This window comes from Haemaphysalis longicornis, unplaced genomic scaffold (genome assembly GCF_048455015.1).
Source record: "Haemaphysalis longicornis isolate Haplotype H1 unplaced genomic scaffold, Haemaphysalis longicornis Haplotype H1 scaffold_7, whole genome shotgun sequence".
Lineage (NCBI taxonomy): Eukaryota > Metazoa > Arthropoda > Arachnida > Ixodida > Ixodidae > Haemaphysalis > Haemaphysalis longicornis.
The window spans coordinates 145,151,120-145,177,920 of record NW_027526422.1 but is presented as its reverse complement, the minus strand read 5'-3'; the positions used below and the strand labels follow the sequence as shown (position 1 = coordinate 145,177,920).

General features: G+C 44.4%; 1 protein-coding gene across 1 annotated transcript in view; it reads left to right on the top strand.

Annotated features, from left to right (window-relative positions):
* The window catches only part of LOC144146584 (uncharacterized), a 68,869-nt gene that overhangs the window by 19,852 nt on the left and 22,216 nt on the right, over window positions 1-26,801 (top strand). The window contains exons 5-8 of the mRNA XM_077678525.1: window positions 2,922-3,060; window positions 7,157-7,281; window positions 14,361-14,531; window positions 22,072-22,228. Of these exons, the coding sequence (XP_077534651.1) occupies window positions 2,922-3,060; window positions 7,157-7,281; window positions 14,361-14,531; window positions 22,072-22,228 (592 nt within the window). The remainder of the gene's footprint in view (window positions 1-2,921; window positions 3,061-7,156; window positions 7,282-14,360; window positions 14,532-22,071; window positions 22,229-26,801) is intronic.

The following is a 26,801-nucleotide window of genomic DNA, read 5'->3' as shown; positions in this document are numbered from 1 at the left end:
CAATTTTTAGCGGCTTTGTCGCCAATTTTTGTTCCCTCCGCAACATTTTCCGGCAGTGTCAGAGGGAAGCGCCATTCTTTTACCTGCTCATCCATACACGAATATTTCTCTCGGCGTTGTGGCTCTTAAATTCAAAACATTTCTTGCTCGCAAAAATAATGGAAAAATCAGTGAGCCATTCACTGCAACACAAAATTTTTACAGGCACTTAATTGGACCCTAAAATATTCTTTGAGCACACTAAATTAGCAAGCGCACTCGTCAGGTTGGGTGGTCAACGTCATCTGTGCAAAGTATGAGTTTTGTAAGCGCAGCGGAAAGCTCACACCCTCGTTGAATGCTTGTCGCGCCTTCCCCACTTTTCCTGCGTGTTTTGGGCAGCGCCATTTAAATGCATGTACGTCTCACCGATTCTCCCACGTGCGTCACAAATCAGAGATCCTGCTATTTAAGCGGATTTTACTCGTACTTCCAGTGGAAAGAAGCGCCGTCTGCTTAGCGTGGGCAGGTTGCAACGGCACCTTTGGTTAATTAGCTCTTCCGGCAGCACACTTACACCCAATCAGGCTCGTCTGTAGTTACCTTACTTACTCTGTTTCCAGGCTTCTCGTTACAATACGTGGGTGCACTTTGGCAAAACACGCGTGCACCCTGCTTGAGTGCATCGCCTTAGTTTGCTATCTGCCTTCCCAAGAAGGCCGCTCCCCGACAGATAAGCGGTCCGAACTGGCGCGTTTCGTGCACGGGTTCTCCGCCACTTTCAAATTTCTTTTTAAGTGCGAATGCACTTCTTACGCTACCCTGAGTCACGCTTCTGCCGCCGTCCGTCTTCAGCCGCAGGTGTTATCGCGCGCGCGCCTCCTCGCCCTTAGCAACGGCGCGGAGCGGAGGGGAGAGCGTGCGTAGCAACGGCGCCATGACGTAGTACGCCACGTGACGTCGCGCGCTCTCGCCTCCTCTCCCCTTCCGCTCGCCGTGACGTCACGCGCTCTCGCCTCCTCTCCCCTTCGCTCGCCTGCCGTTTGCGCGCTCTCGCCTCCGTCTCTCCTTCGCTCGCCTGCCGTTTGCGCGTTCTCGCCTCCCTCTCCCCCTTCGCTCGCCTACCGTTGCGCGTTCTCACCTCCTCTCCCCTTTCACTCGCCTGCCATTGCGCGCTCTCGCCTTCTCTCCCGCTTCGTTCGCCTGCCGTCGCGCTGCGCGAGGGTTTAAAGGCGAGGCTGTCGCGACCCGAACGTGATCACGCGGGGGTGTTAATGTAACTAACGGACAAATGCCACCAAATTTCAACAAACTCCCCCTCATAGCATCACCCGTGCATTCGCACTTTTTCATGCTGCCCTTCGGGGAAATGTGGGGGAATTTTTTTTACATGCCGCCAGAAGAAATTTTCGCAAAACAAGGCCCCGCACCGGAGGGGCAGTATGTGAGACTGCGCTGTCGGGTGAATAGTGCGTGCTCCCCGTGAAAGAGGACAAGACACGTACGATCTTCCCCATGTGGCGGATAAAGCATATATAACCGGTGCATTCGTTCTCACGAGTTCTTGACCACGTTAAACTGCCTTGTCGACGTGCGGCCTATAGCAGCCGCTGCAACGTACAGCCTGCGGAGCACGAAACCGGAAATGGCTGGAGACGTCATCTATGAGGAGCGAAGCATCATGCGAGGGAACGCTGGAGCGCCGTCAGCTGCGAGGGGAAGGATGAAAAGAGGAGGAACAGCGGCGGGGCGAGAATGCGCGGTTTCACAGCAAAGCTGTTAGCCTCTCGTTGGTCGGAAAATTTTGTGTAGTAAAAAAAAAACCTAGGACTGATCCAGCACTTCTCGCCCATGAAGCTGAGCACATGTGTCAGGTTATGCAGGACACAGAATTGGCCGCAAGGGAAGCTCAGCGCAATCTTTCTTTGGAATCATGCATACAGCATGGAGTTCAGTATTCGTTAAAAAAACACAAAACAATTATCGAAACCACACGATAGATGATAAGGCACCTGTGACCAATGGGACCCCCCTATGGGATCCTGCTGAAGAATAGGTTTGCAGCTGCTCGCGAAAAGCGGGGTTGGCGTCTAGCGTCTAGCTCTGCTATCAGAGACGCCGACCGCAAGTAGAAAGCCCGCCGAGACAACGAGGAACATTTCATACCCTCCCAAATAAGCATGTGTTGTGGTTTGCAAAAGTTTACTCGGAATCCACTTCCGCGGGGCAAGATGGCGGCCATTTTTCATTTACAGTTACTTATCTAATACTCAACGCCTAAACAAAATCCTTCCAGGAGATGATTGCCAGTACATTGCTTTATATGGTTATACGTACATCCATGCATCGACGGAGGTTATTTCAGGACCCCTTTAAAGCGGCTTACTCTGTTTGAATGCGCAAGCATTATTCTTTCTTCTGCATTGTGGGCCTGTGTCACTTCGGTCTGGTAAGCGCACTAGCCTGGTTGACCGCTCTGACTCAGCGCGGAGTGGCGGTACACCCGACGTCGAAGCACCTCTCCCAAGGCACTGTGCGAGTCGCCGGGAAAACTCCGACGAACACCGTATAAATGATGAGTTCGCTTGGCGCTCTATATAACCACGAATGGCGCGGCGCCACCACTGCTCCGAGAAACATCAGGCAAAGTGAAAACTGGGGCGCTACGGAGACACGAGTTGCGCGATCACGGGCAGCCACTATGCAGTCGCGCTTGTGTATTTGTCTTTCATTTCTCGTTTTGGGATCGTTGTCTTCGAGGGCTGTGTTTCACGCGCTCACGTGGTACTGTGCGCGTCGACCATGCGACCATCCACTGCTCGCAATGTCGCATCCTGAGGAATATAAGGCTTCCACCTTAGTTGCCTCTTTATGGGGAGTTTGAAATAAAGCACTAATAGAGCTCGTATTGCTATGAGTTCCGATATTTTTGTCTTTTTCAGGACTGTGGGCACATTTGCCTTGTTCTCGAAAACTGCGTCGACAAGAATGGCGTAGTATACGTGACAGTGGGAGCAGACCACCACAACTTTCGCCCCCTTCATCTGGACTTCGTTGCAAGGCCTTTATATGGCGATTTCAGTTGAGTTGTGACAAAGCATTCTCGTTTCCTTTTGAAGAGTGTTTTCTTCAAATGGGTCTTTACTGGTAGAAGTAGAATTTTGTTCTACATTTTACATTGTTTCATATATTTTTCGCTTTCTCCACAACGCATTAGTACCCTTTATTCAGTATTAACAATAAAGTGACCCCTTTCTTTGAGGACTCGTCTTACACTAATAAACAAATAGGAAACCGTTATGGCACACTCATGCAATGTGTCATAACCGATTCTTTCTGTAGGGCTGCGGGTTGTGCTATGCAGAGTCCCCTTCGTGCTTTATTTTGTTGTTTACGTACGACAGGAATTGACGTCACTCCGATGCGATGCTGTGGCACTGGATATATAACTGAGGTGCACGCCCACACCATATAGATGTATATATATATATATATATATATATATATATATATATATATATATATATATATATATATATATATATATATATGCATGTGTGTTTATGGGCGTGCGCGCCTGTTTCCAGCAGTTGTTGTAGATGATTTTTGGACAATATTTACCCGTGAGTTGCTTTGGGCTGAACTGCATCGAGAGAAGGAACAAATAAAGTTTAAAAGCCACGACTGAGGCGACAAAACAAAGGCGATATGGTGTTCTTATAGTATGATAGCATCAGCTTTCAAAAGTGTCGTGTGTTTCCACGTCACCTTCATGCGCAGATTCTTCTGTTAGAAAGGAGGTGAAGAGAAGTATCGAAATTGGATGGGGTTTTGAAAGGGTGTATACATTTAGTCCGAACAATGGTACTCTAGCTGGTTTTACGACGGTGAAACCTATGTGCGAAACCAGCATGGTGTTCGGTAATTTCAGGACTGCGAATATCGGAAGGTTGCGTTGTTTACCTCTTTTAACATCCCAAATACTTTCATGAAACCCCCCACAAAACGGCGATACGCTGTATCCGTTGGTTTTTGGCAGCTGTTAGTTTTTGGCAGCTGCTTTTACTCCCGTTGTTAATCTAAGCTATGGGTCAAACTCCGGGTTCTCGAAAAGTGTAGACGTTCCTGTCACATGCCGGAGAACAAACCTACCCTCATGATTCATGTTACTCTGCTGGCTTTGGCACCGCACTGGGGATCAAAATATGTTCACAAAATCATAGCGGAAAGTGAATAGGGACAAAGTTATCTCTAAAATTCAATTAGTAGGAGTGGTGGACGTGGTACTAAAACTTTTGAGGCTCAGATCCGCACTGATTCAATATCCTTCATTATATTCATTCCTCTCATCATCATCATCAGCCTGTGTACGCCCACTGCAGGGCAAAGGACTCTCTCATATCTCTCTGATTATTCTGGTCCTGTGCTAACTGCGACCAATTTATCCCCGCAAACTTCTTGATCTCATTTGCCCATCTAAATTTCTGCCGCCCCGTGCCACGCTTGCCTTATTTAGGATTCAATCTGTTGCCCTTAACGACCAACGGTTATCTTGCCTTTGCGTTACATGCCCTGTCCACGACAATTTCTTCTTATTTTGTACTAATATGTCCTCAACACGTGTTTGTTCCCAAAGCCACTTCGCTATCTTCTTGTCCCTTGATGTTACACCTATCATCTTCCGTTCCATTACTCGCTGAGTCGTCCTCAATTCTAGTTGAAACCTTTTAGTGAGCCTCCAAGTTTCTTCTTCCCCGCAGGCGATTACCGGTAAGATGCAGCTGTCGTACAGTTTCCTCTTCACGGACAATGGTAGACTGATATTCATTATCTTAGAACGCCTGCCAAATTACTCCCTCCCATTCTTATCCTTCTAACTATATCAGCCTCATGGTTGAGATCCGGGGTCCCTACTTGGCCTAAGTAGACATACTCGCTCACAACTTCCGCTGCCTCGCCACTTATCTCAAACCGCTGTGCTCTCCCGAGGCTATTGAGCATTACTTAATTTTTCTGCATATTATTTTCAGGGTTCTGCATAATAATTTTCAGTTACTAACAAGGCAATGTCATCAGCAATTATGATGCTACTGGGGTGCTTTTTCTTTAACCCTTACGCGCACCTGTTCCCGATTTAATGTACTGAACTGCTCTTGTAAACATGCTGTGAATAACTTTTGAAAGATTGTGTCTCCTTGTCTAACGCCCTTCCTTGTAGGCGTTTACTGCACTCCTTATGTAGGACGACGGTAGCTGTGTACCTTTTGTACTTTCAGTTACTACGCATCAAAAACTATTTTCGCACAAAAAGGAGATAAACACCACCACCCATATTGTGCACATTCCGATTGTTCTCGCCAGGCACGACACGGTAGCAGTTTGCGGTTATTATAATGCACACTACGCAGCTACCTCCAGTTAGCCGGTCGAAAACATTCAGAAGAATCTATGCTTTGAAAAATTGTTTTTTTTAGAGGGACCAGATGATCTCGCAGTAAAGAACATTTAATTCATGATCGCTTACTACAATAAGCGGTGTTCCTCCCATCAAACATAGGCGTCGTTTGTTACCAAACGACAACCTTTAGGTTATCAAACGATAACCTAAAGTTGCGTCTGTCCAAGACATCAGATATGGCCCTGTCATGAATGTATCTGAAACGCTACATTAAAAGTACGCAAATATGTACTTGACTGAAAACAACCGCTAAATTTAACATGTCACCACCAGTGCACAATTATAGATGGTCTTACTTTTCATTCATTGCGGTGCTAGTCATGCTTCGAGTCTGGTGAGCTTGTTAGTGCGCAACCTCGCTTATATTTAAATTCACAACATTCATTACATAGCCTAAATGAGAAAATTGTAAAAATGTGTTCCGAATGATGTATTACAGCTCATCCGCACCATCCCCCGCAAGATGGCTATTTTTTATTTTGTTTGCGCATAGCGAGAAATTTATTTTAAAATAAATTTTGAACTAAAAAATGCAGAAGCCTGATAAATAATGCTAATATAGTGTGAGCAATAGATGGGCCATGTCGGCAAAATTTTGCGCCGTAGATCTGTGGCCAAGGAAGGACATAAGAGTGGAGAACAAAGGGGGCTCGCGGAGCAAGGTCACCTCAAAAGGCACATTGGCATACGCGGCGCTCTCACAATGCTGCTACAGGCGTTCCTTAGGAAACGCCCGCTTCGCTCCAACTGACTCGTGCTACACGGCTTCCAACACTACAATACCATGCACCGCAAATTCTGTTCCGAGTTGGCGGCAAGAAAGGCGACAAAATTCTGATACTGGTAGGCAACAAAAAAGCAAAAGAACACGCAGATATACCCACTGCTGAAAAAAGCGAGTAAAAGTGGGCACAGGCACGATCAAAGTGCAAACTGCGGTTAGTGCAGTGTAGGAAAGACATGCGAATAGCGTCGTGTTGTGGGTTTCTAAAGCCTGACCAGTGCATGCAGGTCGGGAAGAGCCTCTGGTGAAGCAGAGCATGAGATGCTCATTCCTTCTTAAAGATTCACCAATGGTTGTTCTAATATTTTGGCTTCGTGTTTAATCCGCTGTGATGCATAAATTTTACCGCTCTTAAACGCGTCAACCATGGAGACTGAGTTGGTAAAAGGCGGCAGCGAAAAAACTCCCTGTTTCACAGCGGAACTTGCATAGTGGATCGAGGCGAGCAGAGTATAACTCAGATGTACGATATTTCAGCTTACTCTACAGAACAAAGTTAGCTGAAAACTGATTGTGCCCAGACGACACTATGACGCACGTCATAGGCCCCTTTTTGTTATACTCCTAATGGAAAAATTTTGAAGTTTTTGTCTGTTAGCTACAGTGTCAAGGCATATGCGGTACTTTTAAATTACCGGTTTTGAGAGTTTACAATCATTAAAATTACTTTTAAAAGCCTCTTCAAAAGCGTTAATACTTAGCTAAGCTTTGGAAGATGTCACACAAAGTCTTTATTGAATACAGATGGCGTCGTCCCAGCGCGAGACATGTTGCTGTCGGTGATTTTGTGCCTACTTGGTGCTCCGACAGATCAGAGAGCACGTGTGATATCTGCAAAGCAGACACGTCAAATGTAAAAACGCGAGCACTGTTCTATGGTATCTGTGTTCTTATTTATTGTCAAATGCTACCGTTCTGCTCATCATATTTCCCAGTGGCAAGAGTGAGAGAGTATGCCTGCAAGCAGAACATATCTGAAGTCCTCGCGGAGAATCTGTTTGCCGCGTTGGAAGACTCCATGCAAGACCTTCCTGTCATCGGCATGTTCCCCAGCCTCAAGGTAAGTGTCCAAGATATTTAAAAGTTTCTCTAACCATATCACAACGTGCTAACACATCGGGTATTTGGAGCACGTACTTTGCAGCACGGGGTAAGGCCAATGATATGCGCATCATACTAGGTATCAAGTTACGTTTCTGATCCGTGAAAAAAAACTGTTTGCACGAAATTTAGATGAGGTACAACGAATAAGAATGACTATAAAAATACGCTCGTTTTTCGACCTCTTGGTGTGCAAATGTAACGCTGTGATCATAATCCCCCTGCCGGCGAACGGTGTTACCGTGGGAAGACGTGTCACTGAGTTAACGAACGAATAGGAGCACACTGTACATTAAAGGTTCTCTTGATTACTACTTACTTGGAGATTCCTTGAAATAAGATCGTGTACACCTGCTGGAGACATCCGTCGGTATTCAACCACACGTGAAGAATAAATGTGCGCGAAGCACACCAGCAAAAACTGGTGGGCTGACACCCATTCCCTTGCCTTCCAGCAGGGTTCTTTTATTATGGGCCAACAGCATCAACTGTCATCGCCGCCACCATCGTCGTCGTCGTAATCCTTGTTTCATGTAGTAACAGTGCTAAAACACCGGGAAAGTCGTTTGCGCCTCGCGCTGGAACGTAACGCGTACTAAAACAACACCACGACACTCGTTTAGGCCTCACGCTGGAGCGCTTCGTAACGCGTACTAAAAAAACACCGCGACACTCGTTTAGGCCTCACGCTAGAGAGCTGCGTGTTTTATTGACAACAGATTTTTACAGCAACGCTGTATACCTATACGTCCCGCCCCCCCCCCCCCCCCCCCCAGTGGTTTCATCTCCGTTGGCAAAAACGCCAAGGCGCCAAATACACTTATACACGGCAGGCTTCTCCCCTCCCCAGGTTTCACGTTAGTGGAGGTGGCCCGGGATAAAAGGTTTTCCTTTTCGCTTCTTTTTTGTCTTTTGTTGTTGGTTCTTAAGCTCATTGCATAAAATAAGTGGTGCATACGCATTCTGCTACGCCTTGGTAATAAACAATTCGATGTTCACTCAGCTTTTTGTGCGCCTTCTTTCGCACGACGTGTCTTGCGATGCTACGTGTAATTATTGCATCCCCTTCCGAGCACAGCGGCAAACAGCAGGAAGTACAGATGTATCGATCCTTGCAACTTGTGCGGGCGGAGTTTTGCTCGCTGCTGAATGTTGTAGTCGTGTGACATATCAGTAGTAGTAACATCAGAAGAGCCCGACTAGCGCATGTCCTCTTAGAAGCGGCGAACACCTAGCTTTTCTGTTTTTTTCCTAGACTACGGTGAAAAGATTCTTAGTCGCGGTTTTCCGGAATGACTCGTGAATAGTTGAGGCGTTTTATTTTCGAAACGAGCCAGATTTATAAACCTAAACTGAGGAGTTGGATAAAACTGCAGTGACACAAAAAGCTCGGGAACTTTCCTTTAATTAAAAAAGGGGTAGCAAACGTATAGTTGATATAACGCCTGAAAACGCGTAAAGAGATAGTATTTCATATCAAAAATGAGCGAGATCCTGTTGTTTCACGTTTCAAAATGAAACAACTCCATTTGCCAAATGGGCGTCTTCTTTTGACTTGACTGTTCCGACTGTTTCGTGGGGGTTTTCGGTAGATTTTATTTTGCTTTTCGGAGCTGGCCTATTATCGACTCAGAAAGCAATAAGGAGATCAGCGAAAGTTCTGTCCCCAGATGCCAACGACGAAGGGATCGGAAGAAGTGAATGAAATAAAACTGAGAGAAGTGAAATGATTTCATTTCGTCTCACCCTACCTTAGGGAATAACTCTGCATGGTCGTATTTATTTGTTTACTTCCGTATTTATAACTTTAGTAATTAACTAAATCCGCTGTTTACAATCCCTGGCAAATCTTCCCTCCCCCCCCCCTCTAAGAGCACGAATGAATTCATGAATTGGAAGAAGGTATAAAGAGTCTTTTTGTAAAGCGTTTTGGAAATTCATGACAAAGCAATGAAGAGCTTGATTACTTTGTGAGTGAATTCAGGCGTTCCCAAGAAAAGTTTCCTATGGAAGAATACGAAAAGAGCTTGTAATTGTGCCAAGGGGACTCACCTGCTCTCCATGTATAGTTTTACGGTCCTTGAAGCCCTGTTGCATGTTTGAAGTTCCTTTTCCACTAAAACGCAACCACGCCATTCTTTAAAGTCAATTTAAATAAAGTTTTTATAACAATGCCTCATCAACTTGAGTGCTTCAATTCAATTTGAGCCGAAACCAAGCTTATCACCCCAGTATTGAGAATATTCACGGCATACTTTCCAGTTACTTGTGTCCATAAACGTCCCCTAGCTGACATGTGAAATATATCATACAATAGCTTTGACGGCGCTGCATTCAGTAAATGGGTTGAGAGTTAGACGAGTTGGTAATTATGCATCTCGAAAAACAAACTGCGCGCAAATTAACGGGGACAAGAACACATGAAGACGGCACAAGCGCAGCCGTCTTCATGTGTTCTTGTCCCCGTTAATTTGCGCGCAGTTTGTTTTTCGAGCTGCATTCAGGTCCGGTAACATACTTCCGCTTCTTTTTTAAATTCGCGTTCGGTGGATTTGACTCATTTGGAACAAAAACGCCTCATTTGTAAAATTCATGAAAAGAATTCCCCGGATCCCAATACTGGTGGCATTGAATTTCTTCGGAAATGTCCAAAGTTAATTCTATGTCTCTATTTCTGTCTACACCCTTCATCCTCACTAAGCCCTTGTTCCGAACACGGAGTTGGATGCCAAAACGGAGCTGCACAAGCGAAGGGTCGTACTCGCAGGTGATGCTAAAAGGCGCCCAAGGCGGAAAACAAATCACATGCAACAGTCCTTCATTAAAGACAAGCCCTTCGGAGAATTATTATTCAAGGCCATAAATACAGGCAAAGCAATCAAAATTTCATTTCTAGCGAAGAAGCCGAAGACCGATTCAGTTCTAAACGATAAGAAGACCTCGACAGTACATATATTCCTGGCGCCGGCCCATCCTCTTCACAAGTAACCTGATAGACAAACGTGCCGATGAGGCCTGAACACTTCTTCGAATTTGAAGAGCTGCTTCCCAACACGTTCAAGGAGCAGCTCTACTACGCAGACAGAAGCAGATCTACAACAAAGGCATCTGTGTTTGTTTCTTTGTTTGTAAGTCACATTCTATTAAAAGCAATTCTTGTACAATTACTGCTTCGGATAACATCGCTGAATGCATAAATATTAGACCAGCCAAGCTGTTCTTGAAAGAGCAGAGATAATCGGTAACACGAAATGATATCCAACAACCGTATGTGACACGAGGCGAAAACTGGTTTTAACTAACAAACGTTGGTTTGCAAACAAGAATTTCATTTATCGAACAGTAATCACATGCTTCGACAGTTGCGTTCGAGAAAACATGTACAGATTTCTTTAAAAGCAATGTCCCGTTACGAAACCAGGGGGACGAAAATCACGGTATTCTCTTGTGGTTACAAAATAAATAAAACAAATAGAAAAGGCTTTAATTTTGTTATACCATCAGGCCATAAGTAGTATAAACAAAAGCGTTGTTATATAATTTTTTAAGCAAGCACCAGGGTAGTATTTCTACGTTCATCGAATACTGTAGGGTGAATTCAAGTTTTTCGTTATTCGTGAAGTTAGTCGTTGATTACCGTAAGATTTCGCTAGTACTTTTTCCCAGTTCGTATGTGTTTGTTATTCCATGAAATACTTTAGGGAGTGGGTCTTTGCCTGTTTTCCATGTGTGATAAATTTGTATCCGACCCTGGACACCGGTGATTTGGTATTTGTGACCAATGTACCCCTAAAATAAGGCAAGAAACGTGCTTGGGAAAGCAGAATTGCATACTGCCCACGAAGCCAGCATACAATTTTTTGTGGTACCCAGAAACGATTCGGACTTGTTTACGTCATTGCCAACCATACTAAGCAAGCATCAGGTAACGAAATTCTATAAAAGACAACCCACAAGGCACCGTATTTTTGCGATTCTAAGCACCCCCACCCCCCTACTTAGGAAAAAAAGATTAGAACAAAGTTTGCATAGTAATCTAAGCGCTCCCTTTCCTGCGAGGAAGCGCACCTTGCCCAGGCTATAGATATGATACAGCCCAGGCCGCCAACAGCGCTTTCTCGCTTTTTTCTTGAGCCTTGACCTGCAGTTGAGTCATTTCAAAAAATGTTTGTGGGAACAAACGACAATATGCTGTGAGATTCTTCATTAAACATAGCTGTTGGCCAAGTTGGTGCATTATGATTGAAAAATAGAGTGCGATTCTCATAGCAGCGGCTCAAGCGGTGCTACACACTCTAGTGGCATTGATAATGACTGATTATCAGACGTACACAGTGAGTTCGCTGTCTGTTCCTACTTTTTTTATATTTCCTGTGTAAAACAATATTCCTTGCACCCGTCTCATCTTGCTACGACCGTGAAAGTATTCGCGTAGGTGGCGGCAGGTCATTTTAGATTTTTCGAATTAAGAACGCCCCCCCCCCCCCCCCCCATCCACTTACTTTGGTCATTGCGATCTTCGAAAAAAGGAGGTGCTTGAATCGAATACCGATAATTAGTGTAAGATTTTAAAGGAGCATTCGAGAACGCCCTGCAAAGAATGATTCTGGCGAACCCTTTTCTTTCTCAACATCCATAAAACCGGGTGCTGGGAACGAGTCTTTAGGAACGTCTAACATTCACGCACCTATTTAACGGGCTTTATATAGGTCGGAAACATCACACCAGGCTCAGCCTTTCTCGTGATTTTAATTTAATCTAGAGATCATCAAACGACCCGGTTTTGATGTCGCAAGTCGGAGGTGTGCAGCACGCTCTGTCTGCTGGTGGTACCAGAATCCCGATAATCGCACAAACACCAAGCATCAGAAACATTGCTCAGAACCAAGAAGAGGGGAAATTTACTGAACAGAGCATGGTAAATATCGATGGTACCACGTGTAGTACGCAATCAGGGGAACGTCTCCTGCTTGAAAGTCACGAGCGTATCAGCAAGGCCAACAGTTTTTTAGAAATCAACCATCCATCTCGGCTACTACTCGACCTGGAAGTTGCCAACATTTGCATACTTGCGCTCATCTAAAAATATTGTGAGGGGACACCACCTGGCATGAGCGTTCGAATTGCCTTTAGAATGTCAGGCAATGAACCAGCAACACTTCCAGCAAAGACAACGGCAAAAAGAGGTAGTAAAATATGTATTTTCTAGAGGTGAAGAGGAAGCTAAAAGGATAAGTTTCCCCTACATAAAAGCGTGGACATGCAATAGCGCAGCAAAGCTGGAAGTCCAACATTGCAATATACAAGGAACAGTGGCGAAGCAAAAAGCGGCGGTATAAAAAAGGAGAAAAGAAGGAAGGAACAAGGAAATGGAGAAAAATTGAGCCGAAAACGCCATTCAATATGTACAGAGGAGAGGAACTTCATATCGGAAAAATAACATCCTAGCATAACTCCAAGAACAGCGCTTCACTTTTTTGGCATGCCGCAGGTTGCTTGAGAAAAAAGAGCTTATTGCAGAAGCGAACCCCAAGATATGTGGAATGTGTGGTCTGCGCAAAAGAAACGGGAACGAGTCGTCATGTTTGGTTGAAAAGTGTCTGTATTCATTTGACTCCATATGCCAGGCATATTCGCACACTTCTCTTCCAGAATCCCTTGTGATTAACCGTATTGTTGCTGAGAACGTTCACGCAAATCTATAGATGTCTCTAAAGAAATATTCTGGTGCTGTCAGAGGAGAAACCGAGGGAATTTTGGCGCGGAATAGCAAACACCTGTTATAAATACAAGTTAGGCTCAGCCTTCCACTTATAGGAGTGCAAAACGCAGGATGCGGTGTTACAACTCACATGAATTAGCTTTTCCTACCTTCTTGCACAAATTTGCATATCAAGACCAAGAAAAAAGGACACGCCATTACCAGATACTCGATCAACCAACAGTTTTTGTGTGAAATTCTATGCTCCCCGAACTTCCGAAAAAGATCATGATTTCTGAAGGTTTAATTACTCAAAATTTTCTCCTGATTAACATCAAGCTATTCAGTAGAAGTCACAGAAGTCACTTATTCGCGAAAGAATTGAACTTTCTCCAAATATTATTCCCGTAAGCAGGATTTTTTGGTGCTTCCGCATGCTGGTTGCAATTTGTTTCTTGTTAAATTAGAATTTGAGTGCGAAAACGTCAACACCAGCGGTCGGGAAACTTTTGAGACGCAGGTCCGAGTTGCATGAAGCTGACACGGGAGGGGCCGGAGGGCAAATAGGAACGCTGAGAGGAGGTGGGTGGTAGGTTTTCGAGACAAAGAGAAAAAAAAAACGGCGAATTGACTATAGTTACAATAGAAATTATGTTTTTTTTTTCTAAGTATGGAGTTTGATCCTCTTTCTTGGACCTGTACGAAAAAAGGAAGTGGAAGCGTTGTCTGGCTACGCATGAAGAAGGGACACAATGGCAACTGCTGGCGACCTTCTTTTGTTCCTGTCGAACCCCAGTTGAAGTCAAAACTGCCATTTCAGCCTTCAGTGCGAAACTGACAAGTTATAACGTGCTTCCCGGGGCCACTTAATACTTCGGCCGACGGGCCGCAGGTTGCCCGTTTTTGTTCTACACTTATAACAAACGTCCGTACCTGCATTGAAAGTTCTTTGAAAGTTGTACCTGCATTTGAAAGTTCTTGAAAACTTTAAAGAGCGTGAAACAACATATCTTTGTTTTCATTCCCCAATATCGGCATTTCTGAACTGTTCTACCACATGATTAGTTTATACGCCGCACACCATGGGGGAGGAGGACTGCATCGACACCTGCACCCACTCAGTCTGCGACGTTTTGCGTTTTACAGTTTTTCGACGTAACTGTCCCATGCGGTGATTCCATACGGCTGAATGAAAGAACCCCTGAACAGGGGTAGCCGGAGTGAGATCTAGGCTGCACATGTCACTATGCTGTTTCTTCTGCGTATTGTATAAATTTCCTTTAGTATATTGCACCTGCAAAACAGGTAAGGAAAAATTCCATGGTGACTTTTTACAGTCTTCTCCATATGCGCCCGGAAAGTTGGTGAAGCTGTCTGACGACGTGATACAGTTCATACAATGGCAAATGAAAGATTCTTCCCGGGAGACACGGAATCCTTCAGCCAGCAAATTTGAAAGGTTACAAGACTACGCACGCTCCGGTCTTCACGATCAGGCAAAAAGTCCGGTAAGTAAATTTCATATTCTTGCGTACCTTTGTTCAAGATAATATAAACCATACTTCCTGAAATTGAAAACTAGACAAGTTTGCAGCGGAGGGAATAATAAAAATTCGCACCTGTACGAGTATTCACGTGCCTTTTTGAAAGTTAATTGGTTAACTGGAATTTATTTCAGTTTATCCCAACCAAGCAATAAGATAACAGCATAATGCTCAGACAACATGCAAACCACCAAAAAGTTTGCGAAGGAAATACTTCGAAGGCAGCACAAGACGTTCTAGGGGAAATTGTCAAAATAAATGAGGGTTTTTGTTGCCAGCTGTTTCAACAATGTAAATGCTATCCCCATATACCTAACCCAACATGTGAATTCGCGCAATATTGACTAGGACTGCTTTGTATGCGTTAGCATTTTGATGTCATCTTTTAGAACAATACTGCTGGTTTTTGGAGGAAAGGGCCTACTGGCAAGTGAGTGTGCTCACAAACGTAATTGGTTATATCCGTGCAGCCATTTTTGTTGGTATTTGGAAGGCGTGACTGTGTTGGGCAGAGTTTGGTTGCTGTTAGGTGGCTTTTTAATTCATTCCGGCAAACACTTATTACAAAAGTATGTTTTGTTTTATCATTTATACTTTCAAGCGCTTCAATAAAGCATTTTAGTACATTCATTCTTTTCGCACAATCTCAAAATTTTGTTATGATGAAAAAATAAGTTGCAATTGTAATGATTGTGCTCTTGCACTGGTCATTGGCGCCACATCGTAAATAATACTAAAAAACACTCAAAATGTAAGAAGAAAGTGTTGCACCGAAACAAGATGCAACAAAACAAATACTGACGCAGCGCGCGCAAAAGTTGCACAACAGGGATAGACGGCGAAACCGACCTGGAAGCGACAAACAATTACAAAACAAAAAAATAAAGTAACACGATACACAGCTTAGACAGTGCTGCGAAAATTCCAAAACGTAAATCACGAGGTCACAAGCACTGTAACGGATCAAGATGGGCCCAGTAGTAGTAGTAGTAAACTTTATTTGGTGAAAAGGGGTGAGGGAAAAGGGGGAGAGATCAAGGGTGGGATCCAAATTCCAGGACCCCAGAAGCTATTTGGCCATCCCTGGCCCTACTAAGCAGCGCAAGCTGCTGTGCAGGGTCCGGGCTGGACAGGGCTTCCTCCCAGGACTCTAAATGGGCCCAAAGAGAGTGCTACAAATAACAATAAAACGCAGGTATGTACGCTGCAAAAGTGGTGGCTCATACTCCGAACAATGGCTAGTAAAGCTAACCAGTCGATGAAGAAGTTTTATTGTTAATCACGGCACGCTAGCCAGCATTACAGCGATCCTTACAAAACAACTTCTTAATGCCCCGTCGATTTGTCCAACGAAACTCCTACATAATCGCCTTGAAAAGATCCAAGCAAGCGCGGGATCTGGTGTCGCCGAGTCGCAATAAGTCATCGCTATGGCACTGCCGCATGTTGGAGGCAATAGTGTTCGGGATCAAAGTGGGGCTCCTCTGAATCCAACCAAGTTCTAAATAGAAATACTTATAAAAAATTTGTTTGATCATCTTCGTATTTACTACTAATAATAATACCGCGAACTAATACCACGTGACGACGAACCTTTCCAGCAAGCTAAAAAATTGTCCTAAATGACCTTTTTATAAACTGTAACAAAATGCGTGTGCGGCCCAATTGTAATTCGAACATAAACGAGATTCAATAGGGGACGACCACTCAAAAAAGAAGTGCCAACCTTTTTTCCTGACAGGCGTTCTAAAGATTTTACGACGTCACAGTAGGCCACAAAACATCACCAGCGTCGGTCCTATAATTATTCTCAGTAATCTCACAAACTTCGAGGATCTCGGTGCAGTATCAACTATGGGACCCTCGTCTTCACATGTAACCTTCCTCTTTTACAAAAGTCAATAATCCTCTTCTTCTCAAAAAAAAAACTCCAAGCAAATCGCGAAGCTTTCTTCTATGCAACCTAGGTCTGTCATAGTCACACTACAAAATTTGAAGTGCTTCTATTGGGTGGGAATGGCGCAATGAAGCGTACGCTTCATAACGCGAGCGACCCACTTTCGACTCAGACCACGGGAAACGTTTTTTAAGGACAATTCTTTGTTGGGCTACTTGAACGGGAAAGTTTTGGTCTGCCTGTCGGTATTTCTGTGTGTCCGTCACTCGATTCAGCCAGCCGGCCAAAGTAAAACAGATGCTGCGCAATAGTCTCATATACTCACAGACTAGCATAAACGTTGAAGTCCGGTGTCAATGTTCATACTTGTCAACATTGTTGAAGAAGAACGAGATATTACGCAAATATAGGGCAGGAAATCAATAAATGAGGGATATTTGGGATATTTGCAGGGTTTACTTATTAAAAAGTTACGGATGCTTGATTTTTGCGATAGCGAAAAAAAAATACTTCATCAACTGCAGAAAACCCTCGCCTGCTGTTGCCCGCGCTACCTGGCGGAATTCGAAAAAATCAAACCGCAACATCAACAAAAAAGAATTAAAAAATTGGCCGCGTATCTGCTCCTTTCGTTGCAAATGTCGTCAAAACGACGATAGTCTTTATCGGCTTTTGCGAAGTAAATGCCTCCCTTCGCTTTGCCGCTCACCTCTCATGTTGTTCCTCTTGCGTCGCGCTCCTCCCAAGGTAAAGACGCCAAAGGTTTGCTTAAATCATTTTAAATTTCCCGTGTTTCACTGCTCCAAACCGGGTGCCTCGATGCGAACGCTGCCGTACGGCGAAGACGCGCGTTAATCGAGGCGCCCTACTTCAACGTTTATAGAACCGCATTTCCCTACTCCACGTGCGTTGCAAGCAGAACGTGGAACCTATCTAGTGGAACCTTGCGCAACTGTTGCCGGTTGATTTCTTAAAATAGCACCAGAAGCTATAGTGGCGCGGGCGACAGCAGGCGACGGCGGAGTGAATTCTTTTTCTGCAGTTGATGAAGTATTTAATTTCGCAAAAGTCAAGCATATTTGATTTTTTTTATAAAGGAACACTGCAAATATCACTTCTGTATTGATTTGTTGTCTCATATTTGCGTAATGTCTTGTTCTTCTTCAACAATGTTGACAAGTATGAACCTTACACCGGACATAGACGGGTAGATTTAGCTGTGACTATATAAGACTATTGCGCAGGCATTGTTTTGCTTTGGCCGGGTGGCTGAATCGAGTCACAGACAGGCAGACAGACCGACAGACATACAGACAGACCGAAATTTCTGGGTTTACGTAGCCCAAGAAAGACTATAGTATTTAAAAAAAGAGCAACGAAAGGGTTCACCAGACAGGTTCCGCGTTCCGATTGGAACGCTCGCGGAGTAGGGCAACGTGGTTCTATAAACGTTGTAGTCAGATGCCTCAATTCACGCGCGCCTCCGCCATGCGGCAGCACTGGCATCGAGTCGCCCGACTTAGAGCAGTGAAACGGGGTAAATTTAATTGATTTGAGGAAACCTGTCGCGTGTTATCTTGGAAGGAACGAGACAGGAGAACAGCACGAGAGGTGAGCGGAAACGAGAAGGGATGCGTTTACCCTCCAGGGACGCCAATCGACTATCGTCTTGCGTCGACATTTGCTACGAAAGGAGCAGATACGCGGCGAATTTTTCCCTGGGACGTTTGATGTGCCTTGGCTCATCACCATCATCGTTTTAGAAAAACAATTTTGTAAACTTGACTTTCCCGCAGTGCGCTTTGCTCAGGTAAAAGACGCCATATCGTAAGTGGTCTGGTAACAGTGGGCACTGAGAGAACTGATCGGATGGGGGAAATACAGTTAACTTGATCAAAGGGAAAATGCGAAAACTTTCATGGCTAAATGGCAAAGCGATGGCGACTATCCTACGGGGACTGCAACAGTGTTAACGGTGTTTCGTTACGCGACCCCGACGTCTCTCTGGTTTTTGTACAGAACATTACTGCTCAACGCTTTAAAGTCAATTGAAATCATTCAAGTAAGCATTTCAAGTGCGTGTAGATGTGAGCGAGACACGCGCGGCAGTCCTGTGAGTTGGTTGTCTATTGATTGATTGCTCGGTGCACGTCCGGACACGCACTAATCTATAACCTTCGAGGGTGTCCAATACCCCACTGTTGACCAATTTTCCAATGAACATTTTTACTACTCAATGGGACATATCCCTTCCCTTGGACGAGAACAGCTATCGCAGGGTACGTGGCGGCCTAGAACTAATGCTTCGGCTTTCAGGCATTAAGGCGTAAATCGTCACCACCAGATTGGCGTAGAGCGAGTTACATTTACCTCGCCTACATTTACCGTGGGCCCCGGTTACCGATGCAAGAGCTGATATTGTCACGTTGGGCCTAGCAACCTGTGCTTAGGCTTAATGATAGGTAGTCCCAAATTTCAGTGTTACGACGTGCCAAGCGACGTCGAGCTGCGGATATTATTTAGCGATGCTGATCCCAGATTCTGACGTTAGGCCTAACGACATGATTTCCGATATTCGCGTCACCCTTGTTGCTTTAGCGCGCTGAACCTTATGGTAAGCTTGTTATAAACTAGAAAGCACGTGAGGGTACACAAAATACGCTGAACGAAGAGGCTTTATGAAAGCGGCTTCATACAACCGATCTCATAGAACAGGCTTTGGGAATTTCCCGCGATACCTGCAGAACAAGTGCAGTAGTGCTTTCGTGTACAAAAGGTTATTCACTGTAATGAGGAGATGAGAAGTAATTGAATAAAACTATGCTTGCTGGGGTATTCTTTTTCTACAAATGAGCAAGCGAATTCCGCTACTCTGGCACAATATACGATATGTTCCGGAGCTTAAAGTTCGCAGCTACTTGGGCAGCACTCCCACTGCTCTACAAAGGGAGTAGGCAGTGGATCGGGGTGTTGGAAGAACGCGAATGCAAGATAGGATGGGCTACTCGGTGTATGGCACGCTGGGCACTTGCACAGGTAAGTCATGGGCGATGTGTGAGGAAGAAAAAGAATGTTCAAGTATTTTTGGTCCGGAATCGTCTGCATCATAGTCAGCCGTCGCAGAGTACTGAAGGTGGTTATGACTATAGACTATAGTACCGAAAGATTTCGGGTGTAGCAAGTGGTGTCGCTATCCGCGATAGTATCCGTGGAAGCATTGGAGATTCCCCCTGATAACCCGTTATTGACGTGGCTGGCCTTATATGCCTAGCTTTTGTCAGTACCAGCAGATATAGTGCGCCAGAACCTCGAATCCCTAAAAAAACTCTTTATGCCCTAGAAAATCAAAGCATGCTCAGTAAGTACAATCTCGGAAGGGAACAAAAACGTTTCTAGGGACACTGAAAGTCAGCGCGCGTGCTTTCAAGGCTAACGACTAGCCTACGAATAGTGATGAGTACGTTTCATATAGATGTCCAGCTGGCAATACTGCTGCCGCGCACTTTCTCGCTTTTAAGCATATTTTAAAAGTATTGGTCGCCACCCCACCCCGCGAAAGTGGATGTCCAGCAAAGCTGTTGTAAACCCCTACAAATGGTGATTGAGGAGCAAGCGTATCAAATGTTTCTCGTTGTCCCTGCGGGCTTATCGGTTGCACTCGGCTAGTGCCAATAGATAAGGGAGCTGAGTATCGGCACTCTCGTCTCCTATTGTTCCGTGCGGCCGCTGTGATGAGTGGTCAGTTCGCATAACGTAACATTTATGTACAATGCAACGGTTCATGAGCACCGCCATTTCGTTGTTTATGCATATTAGTCGATCAACTCTGGTAGGCTTAGCTTTCCCTCCCTGCTCTAAAGCTTTGCGCGCCTGTTCTAAATGCGAATCAAAGATAACGCGTGTAACAGCATTGCAGCAACAGAAATGTGTCCAAAGATGCCGTTTAGCTGCATGTTCGGTATTGTTGTTAACAAACACCTTGGCCGAATTTAACGGCCAGGCCATTCATCCGGCATTCGCTAAACGGATTGAAGGCAAAATAGCCATTGTTGCTGACTTTCGGGCTCAGTGGCGATACTCTAATATCTTACCTGCTGACAGTATGCTCGGCTTCTCTGGCCTCAAATGCTGGGTCCTGCCGAGCCTGACGCATGACCTCAGCGTCTTGGCCAAGAGCTGCTCTATCCAGTGACACTAGTCTTCAAAGAAAATCTAAAAGCAAAATCTGTACCAGGAACACAAGGTGCCGGGGGAGGGGGGCATTGTTCACAGGAGCCTCGTCGTCAATAATGAGGTTTAGATGCTTGTTTTGTGGTTTCCTTGAACGAATTATGAACTGTATGCTGTATGCCTGAATAGCCTGGCGCATGCGCTTTGCGTCTCAGGCCTTGGCTTCTTTGCGTTTTTGCCCACGGAGAAGAAGCCGTCTGGTGTAGAGGTATACAGCTTTGCTGTAAAACTTGTGAGCAGGAAAACGTTGCCTATACACTAATTCCGTAATATTGCGTAATAAATACCAACACAAGCAAAATTGTGCGCTCAGAGACTGACTCATCGCATGCCAGATCAGGGGGCATGACTGCTACGATAACGCATCACTGACAACACTTACAGTTTTTAGCCTCTATTGAGTCTTTTTTTTTGGCTACTCTGTTAATACAATTTGATAACACACAATCTTCTCAACGCGATACGCAATGTGAAAACAAATCTTTCGCAAATATTTTTTTTTCTGTTAGTAACATTTCAAATTTGAGATGCCGCTGCACGCTCAAGCATTGCATTTAGCAAAAAAAGTGCAAATTAAGTGTTGCTGGGCACCGGAACGACTGCCGCAGATAAGTGCACAAGTAGGAGTAGGAGAAGGAGGATAAATGCTAATTTGCTTAGCGTAAAAACGGATGAGAAATATCTGCCGAAATTCTGAGAATTGTCTACTAATGCGTAGCATTCCAGCTTCTCTAGAGTGCGAATTTTTTACAGCCAACTTTGGTCATGGGTACCAAAAGACAAATTATTCTTTTATTGTTTTTAAGTTTTTAGTTCTTTTAGCAGTGATGTCAATTTATGCGATTATAGCAATGACGTGCCTTTACTTTGCTCATTACGTTTTTTTTTTCGTGAATTCAAGGTGTACTGCGAAGACGGTCAGCTTATGCTCCATTCTTATTCGTATTTGAACGTTTTTTACGGACTTTTGTCGTTTACTCTTCGGTTTTTCTGGGAAGATGTATAATGCGCATGCTCTATTTTGTTAGGTCGTAAGTGTAAAAATTGTATTTTTTATTTTTGTCATTTCTCGATTTTTTTTAATTGTGTCCGAGCAGTTACCTCTATTTACTCTATAGTATTGATTAAAGGTGTTACTTCCGCCAAATCTGCGCCTTTGTGGAAATGCAGTGTGTTACAAAGTACTGGTTGTGAGGATACTCGGCAAAACATGGTACCCACGAAAAACTGTGCGGCTATTTACTTATGATTTCAGGCCTAAATATAACCGCATGTTTGATATCCGATAAGTTCATATCTTAGAGCTGCCGGAAAATTAACTGTACAAGCTTTCCCTACAAATATTTGCTGATATATTGGACTGGAATTGTATTTCAGTTTCCGACGGAACAAGTTGCCAGCCTCCTTCAACCCGGTCGAGTTGTTCAAGCGAACTCTGATGGTGACGTCATTGTAGAGTTCCGTGATGGCCGTACGTGGTGCATTCGATCGGGTTTTCTGCAACTCGTCGAGAGCGCAGAAGCAAGCCAGGACGGTAAGATGATGGTGTTCTTTTGTATTTAGAGCAATCTCTCAGAAAAGGTGTTCTTTTTGCGTATAATATAGAAGTGTTGTCTGCACAAAGTTGTAAAAAAATCGGAAATAACGTTTGTGGGATGTACTTTGAGAAAACATTGAACGAATAAACCAGTTTGCCTAACTTCTGAATAACTGCGCCGTTGGGTTCATATGATCAGCCATGCCCTTTTCCAAGTTCTGCTGCTAATTTTGTTAACACTTACGCTAACACTTATGGCAAAAAGGGAAGCGACTTTCCTTGTATTGCCTTGTGAAAGCTCTCGTCATAAACCAATACTGTAGTACCCTTGAATATTACCGACAACGAGCATATTTCCTAGTTTAAATCATTTTTCAATGACGAGAGTGCCGCAGATCAGCCGATCTTGTTTCATGCAGAGTACAATGGCAGCACTATCGCGGCACCGTCGACATATGCGAATGCATCGGAAGGATAGCGTGACGACGCTCCCAGTTCTCATTGTGCTCCGAATGGGTAAAAACACTGAGTAAATGAATCAAGAATCCGCCACTGTGGCCGTAAAGCCTCTGAATTACCGTACCATTAGAGACGGGCTGGCGCGAACACCCTGTTTAAAAATGTCCACTGGAAAGTGAATTCACTAAGGAACCTGATTTTAAATGCAGAGCATTTCTTTAACTCACGATGTCACCCGGCGTTGTCGGCGTGCCTCGGCGTCCGCAACAGCCGTTCCAGGTGCGCCCTCTCCCCCACTCCTCCTCTCCCGCATCACGCTACCCTCCTCGCTCTCAACAACAGGTCCGCACCCCTCCCCCTACACTATATAAAAAAATAATACTTACCGGCGCCTGGTTTCGATCTTACGACCCTGCGGGCGGAACGCAAGGTACATGGTGCTCCACCCACTGCGCCACAAAGCCGACACAGAATAGAAGGCTACGAACGCGCCTTATATCCTTGACTCATTCAAACTACGTCAAGAAGCTGCTGATACAACGCATTCACTACCTGTGGGCGGAACGCGAGGTACATGGTGCTCTTCCCACTGCGCCACAAAACCGACACAGAATGAAAGGCTACGAACGCGCCTTATATCCTTGACCCATTCAAACTACGTCAAGAAGCTGCTGATACAACGCATTCACTACCACCAACTCCCCAAACACTAAACGTTAACGCAATCCACCCACCCCCTATGTGACGCATTTACTCGAGTCCCCCTAGCGGGGAGATGTTTCATTTTTTTATTAATAGCTACAGCGCCCATTTCCGGTGGCATAATCGCAATTTGTTTCGCGTAGGGACCAGCTTGACAGCATAAAACTACTTTACACAGATAAAGCGAATTCTAAGTAAACAAATAACAGACAAAAACAACGCCACACTGGAAAATAACCACAATTTTTAAAACGAACTTTATCATCGGTTCATAAAGAAAGTGAAGAGAAGTATCAGATCATAACCACTTTAAAAGTGCGTCAAAGCCTTCATTAAAAGTGCGTCCAACTTATGCTGATAGAGCGCCCAACTATTTGTCAAACCCTCACAAACCTACATCGCAAACGGAGAACGAACCCACGCGATGATTTTTTATTCACCAAGTAAACGCATCTACGAACAATCTAAGTGCATACTGATTCGTGGTTTATGAGATACAGGTATACTATTTACCTCGTTCTTCATGATCGATGCCTGCATTGTCTCATCTAGAACCGTTACTTTTTCGCTATTTTCAAGTAACCGTTTTGACACAATGGAAGCCAAGTTTCACGAACGTACCCTGTTTCCAGACAGAGACATTATCAGAGCTTGTCAGTCAATCAACCTGTCTATGGGGAAAATGCATTAGTTTTTCTATAGCACACCGTGAGTCCTACTAAGAAGGGTTTCGCTTTAAGACAATCATACACATATGATTACCGGGGAAGCCTTCGGTGAGCTAGCTGACGGGACAAAATTATCCAGCTTATAAAATATTCTGAACAAAAACAACATAACAGCAGAACAAATCGTATTAGAGCCTCTAAATGTCCAGAAATACACAATAAAAGCACCCGAAACCAAGATAATAGTTGCGAAATCGCTAAAAAGTACGAAAGAGCTGGAACTGATTTAAATCGAACAAGACCACCCAAAAGTTTGTTTGTAACGCACAATGTACCATATATAGGCATCAGCCGTGATTTTAAAATGTTTTCATAAAAAAAAACCTTAAAACACCAGCATATGTGGGATTTGAGTCTTCTCCTTGCGAGTGATAATCAGAAATGAACTTCGATTCCATGAGACCAGGCGCCCAGCGTTTGTTCACACATTTTACGAGAAGCATGTGGAGATCTGTCCAAACGGGTACACAGATGGCGCGACACGTCATGGGTCAGCACGGGACGTGGAGCGTAGGTAGACTGGCGGATGGCGTGCCCACAGATGGCGTCACTCGTCTTGCGCCCACAGGGGCAATTGAGTGTGAGGAGGCTGCAGATGACCATGTTGTGTCTGGCTCCGATAGGAGGGAGCGAGAGCGAAGAACTTCATTGAGTAGGATGCAGTCGAATTTTGGAAAACGAGTTGGACAAATGACACGGTGATGAGGCTACAGATGGAGCAGCTTCCTTGCCCTCTCTATTAGCGTACGCTGATCTTGAAGTTGGTAATAAACAAACATATCCGCACAAGAACGTTCGAATTACTTATAAAAGGTTAGCAAAAATGGCAAACCACGTAATCTCATGCATTTCATAAAAAAAGGCGAATTCGTCGGAAATTACATATTTAATCATTGAAATAGCGTTAATGAAGGTCAATAGTCAGGCATAGTTTAAAAAAGCTAAAATAACAAAAGATATACAGTTAATGTAAGTTCACAGAAATGCTCCGACAAAATAAAAAATAAGCTCCCTATATATCTTCCCCACCAAAAAAACCGAATAAACGAAGAATGTCCGCAAAAAAACTTTCAAGATACGAATAAAACGTGCAAAAATGGTTGGTCGGACAGAAGTTTGTAAAAATAAAACGCAATAAAATACAAAAAATAATTATACTTTACAAAAATGATCTGACAAAATCAGAAATGTGTATCTGATGCATCTCTTCCTAAAACTGATGATTAAACAAAAAATGCCACCAGGTGAACCTTCAAAGCACGAATAAAAATGGCGAACCGTGTAGCACCCTGCATTCTCAAATAAGGATGCAGATAAGGCGGGCGTAAGAATTCTTTATAATAGCGTACATGAAGATAATTCGTCAGACAGAATTTTGAAAAAATCAAGGACAAAAATAAAAAAATAAAATTTTTATGTCCTCAAAACAGTCAAAGCCCGCACCCGCACTCTACCTATAACAGAAAATCACCCTTCAGTTAGCATGCATCTGCTACATCTGTGGGATGCCCGCCGATGGCTTCCCCGCCGCTGAAAAAAACAACAACAAAAACCTAAAACATGCATCGCCCACATCACACAACAGGCATCAGCCTATGCTTGCACCTCACACTAACAAAACTCGATACGATTTTCGAACCACCTTCAAGAGACTCTCATCACTGAGTCCACAGTGAACACCTTCCGCTCCATCCTGGGTACTAAGCCCAGCAAAGTAGACACCTGCCGCACCATCCGTCGCCTAATCCACAATCACCACATGGATGAAACTCAGCTCCACGCGCAACTCCTCCCACAGAACGCAGACCACGCAACACAACCATCAACATTGATCCTCGCAACTAGTAAGAAAAAGAAAATCTCGATCTTGACACCCCCTTCACTCTCATTGAACTCACCTTCGCCATCAGCAACCTTATTCCTAACACCACACCACGCAAAGACCGAACACACAACAAACTGCTTTTAACCTCAACCGGGAATTCACAGCCGCAATGCTTGACTATTTTAATCATTGCTGGACAACCAACGATCTGCCCCCTCAATGGCAACATGCCGAAATCGCGCTCATTCCGAAGCCCGGAAGCCAGTTCCCCTAGAAAAACTTCATCCACTATCTGTAACATTGTGTGTAGGCAAGTTACATTAACCCTTAATTAATAACCGGCTCAGAGCGTACCTCGAACAATGCAACTTACTACATCATACCTTGTTTGGCTTCGCAAGACGTCCTGTTACAGTTAAAGATGAAGTCCTTACACCACTGAGCTCACAAATCAAACGTGCTATCGTAGCCCCAGACATCAAACGAGCCTTTGACAATGTATCACATTAGGCTATGCTCGAAGGTTTACACTTAACTGCGGGACGCGTATATACAATCACGTAGAAAACTTTCTTACCGATCGCACAGCCAACCTCAACCTTTGCGACATCCGTTCCATCTCCTTTCATGCCCGACCGCGTGGTACCCCCCGGGGGTTAGTCATTTCCCCACTCGTCTTTAATCTTACCATTCTACAACTTCCACCACTTCTACAACAAATTCCACAAATACAGTACGCACTTTATGCAGACAATCTCGCTATTTGGACCACAGGGGGTTAAGACGCCCTCGAAGAAGCCATTGACACCACCGACAAGTACCCTACACTCTGCGGCCTTAATTGTGCACCACAAAA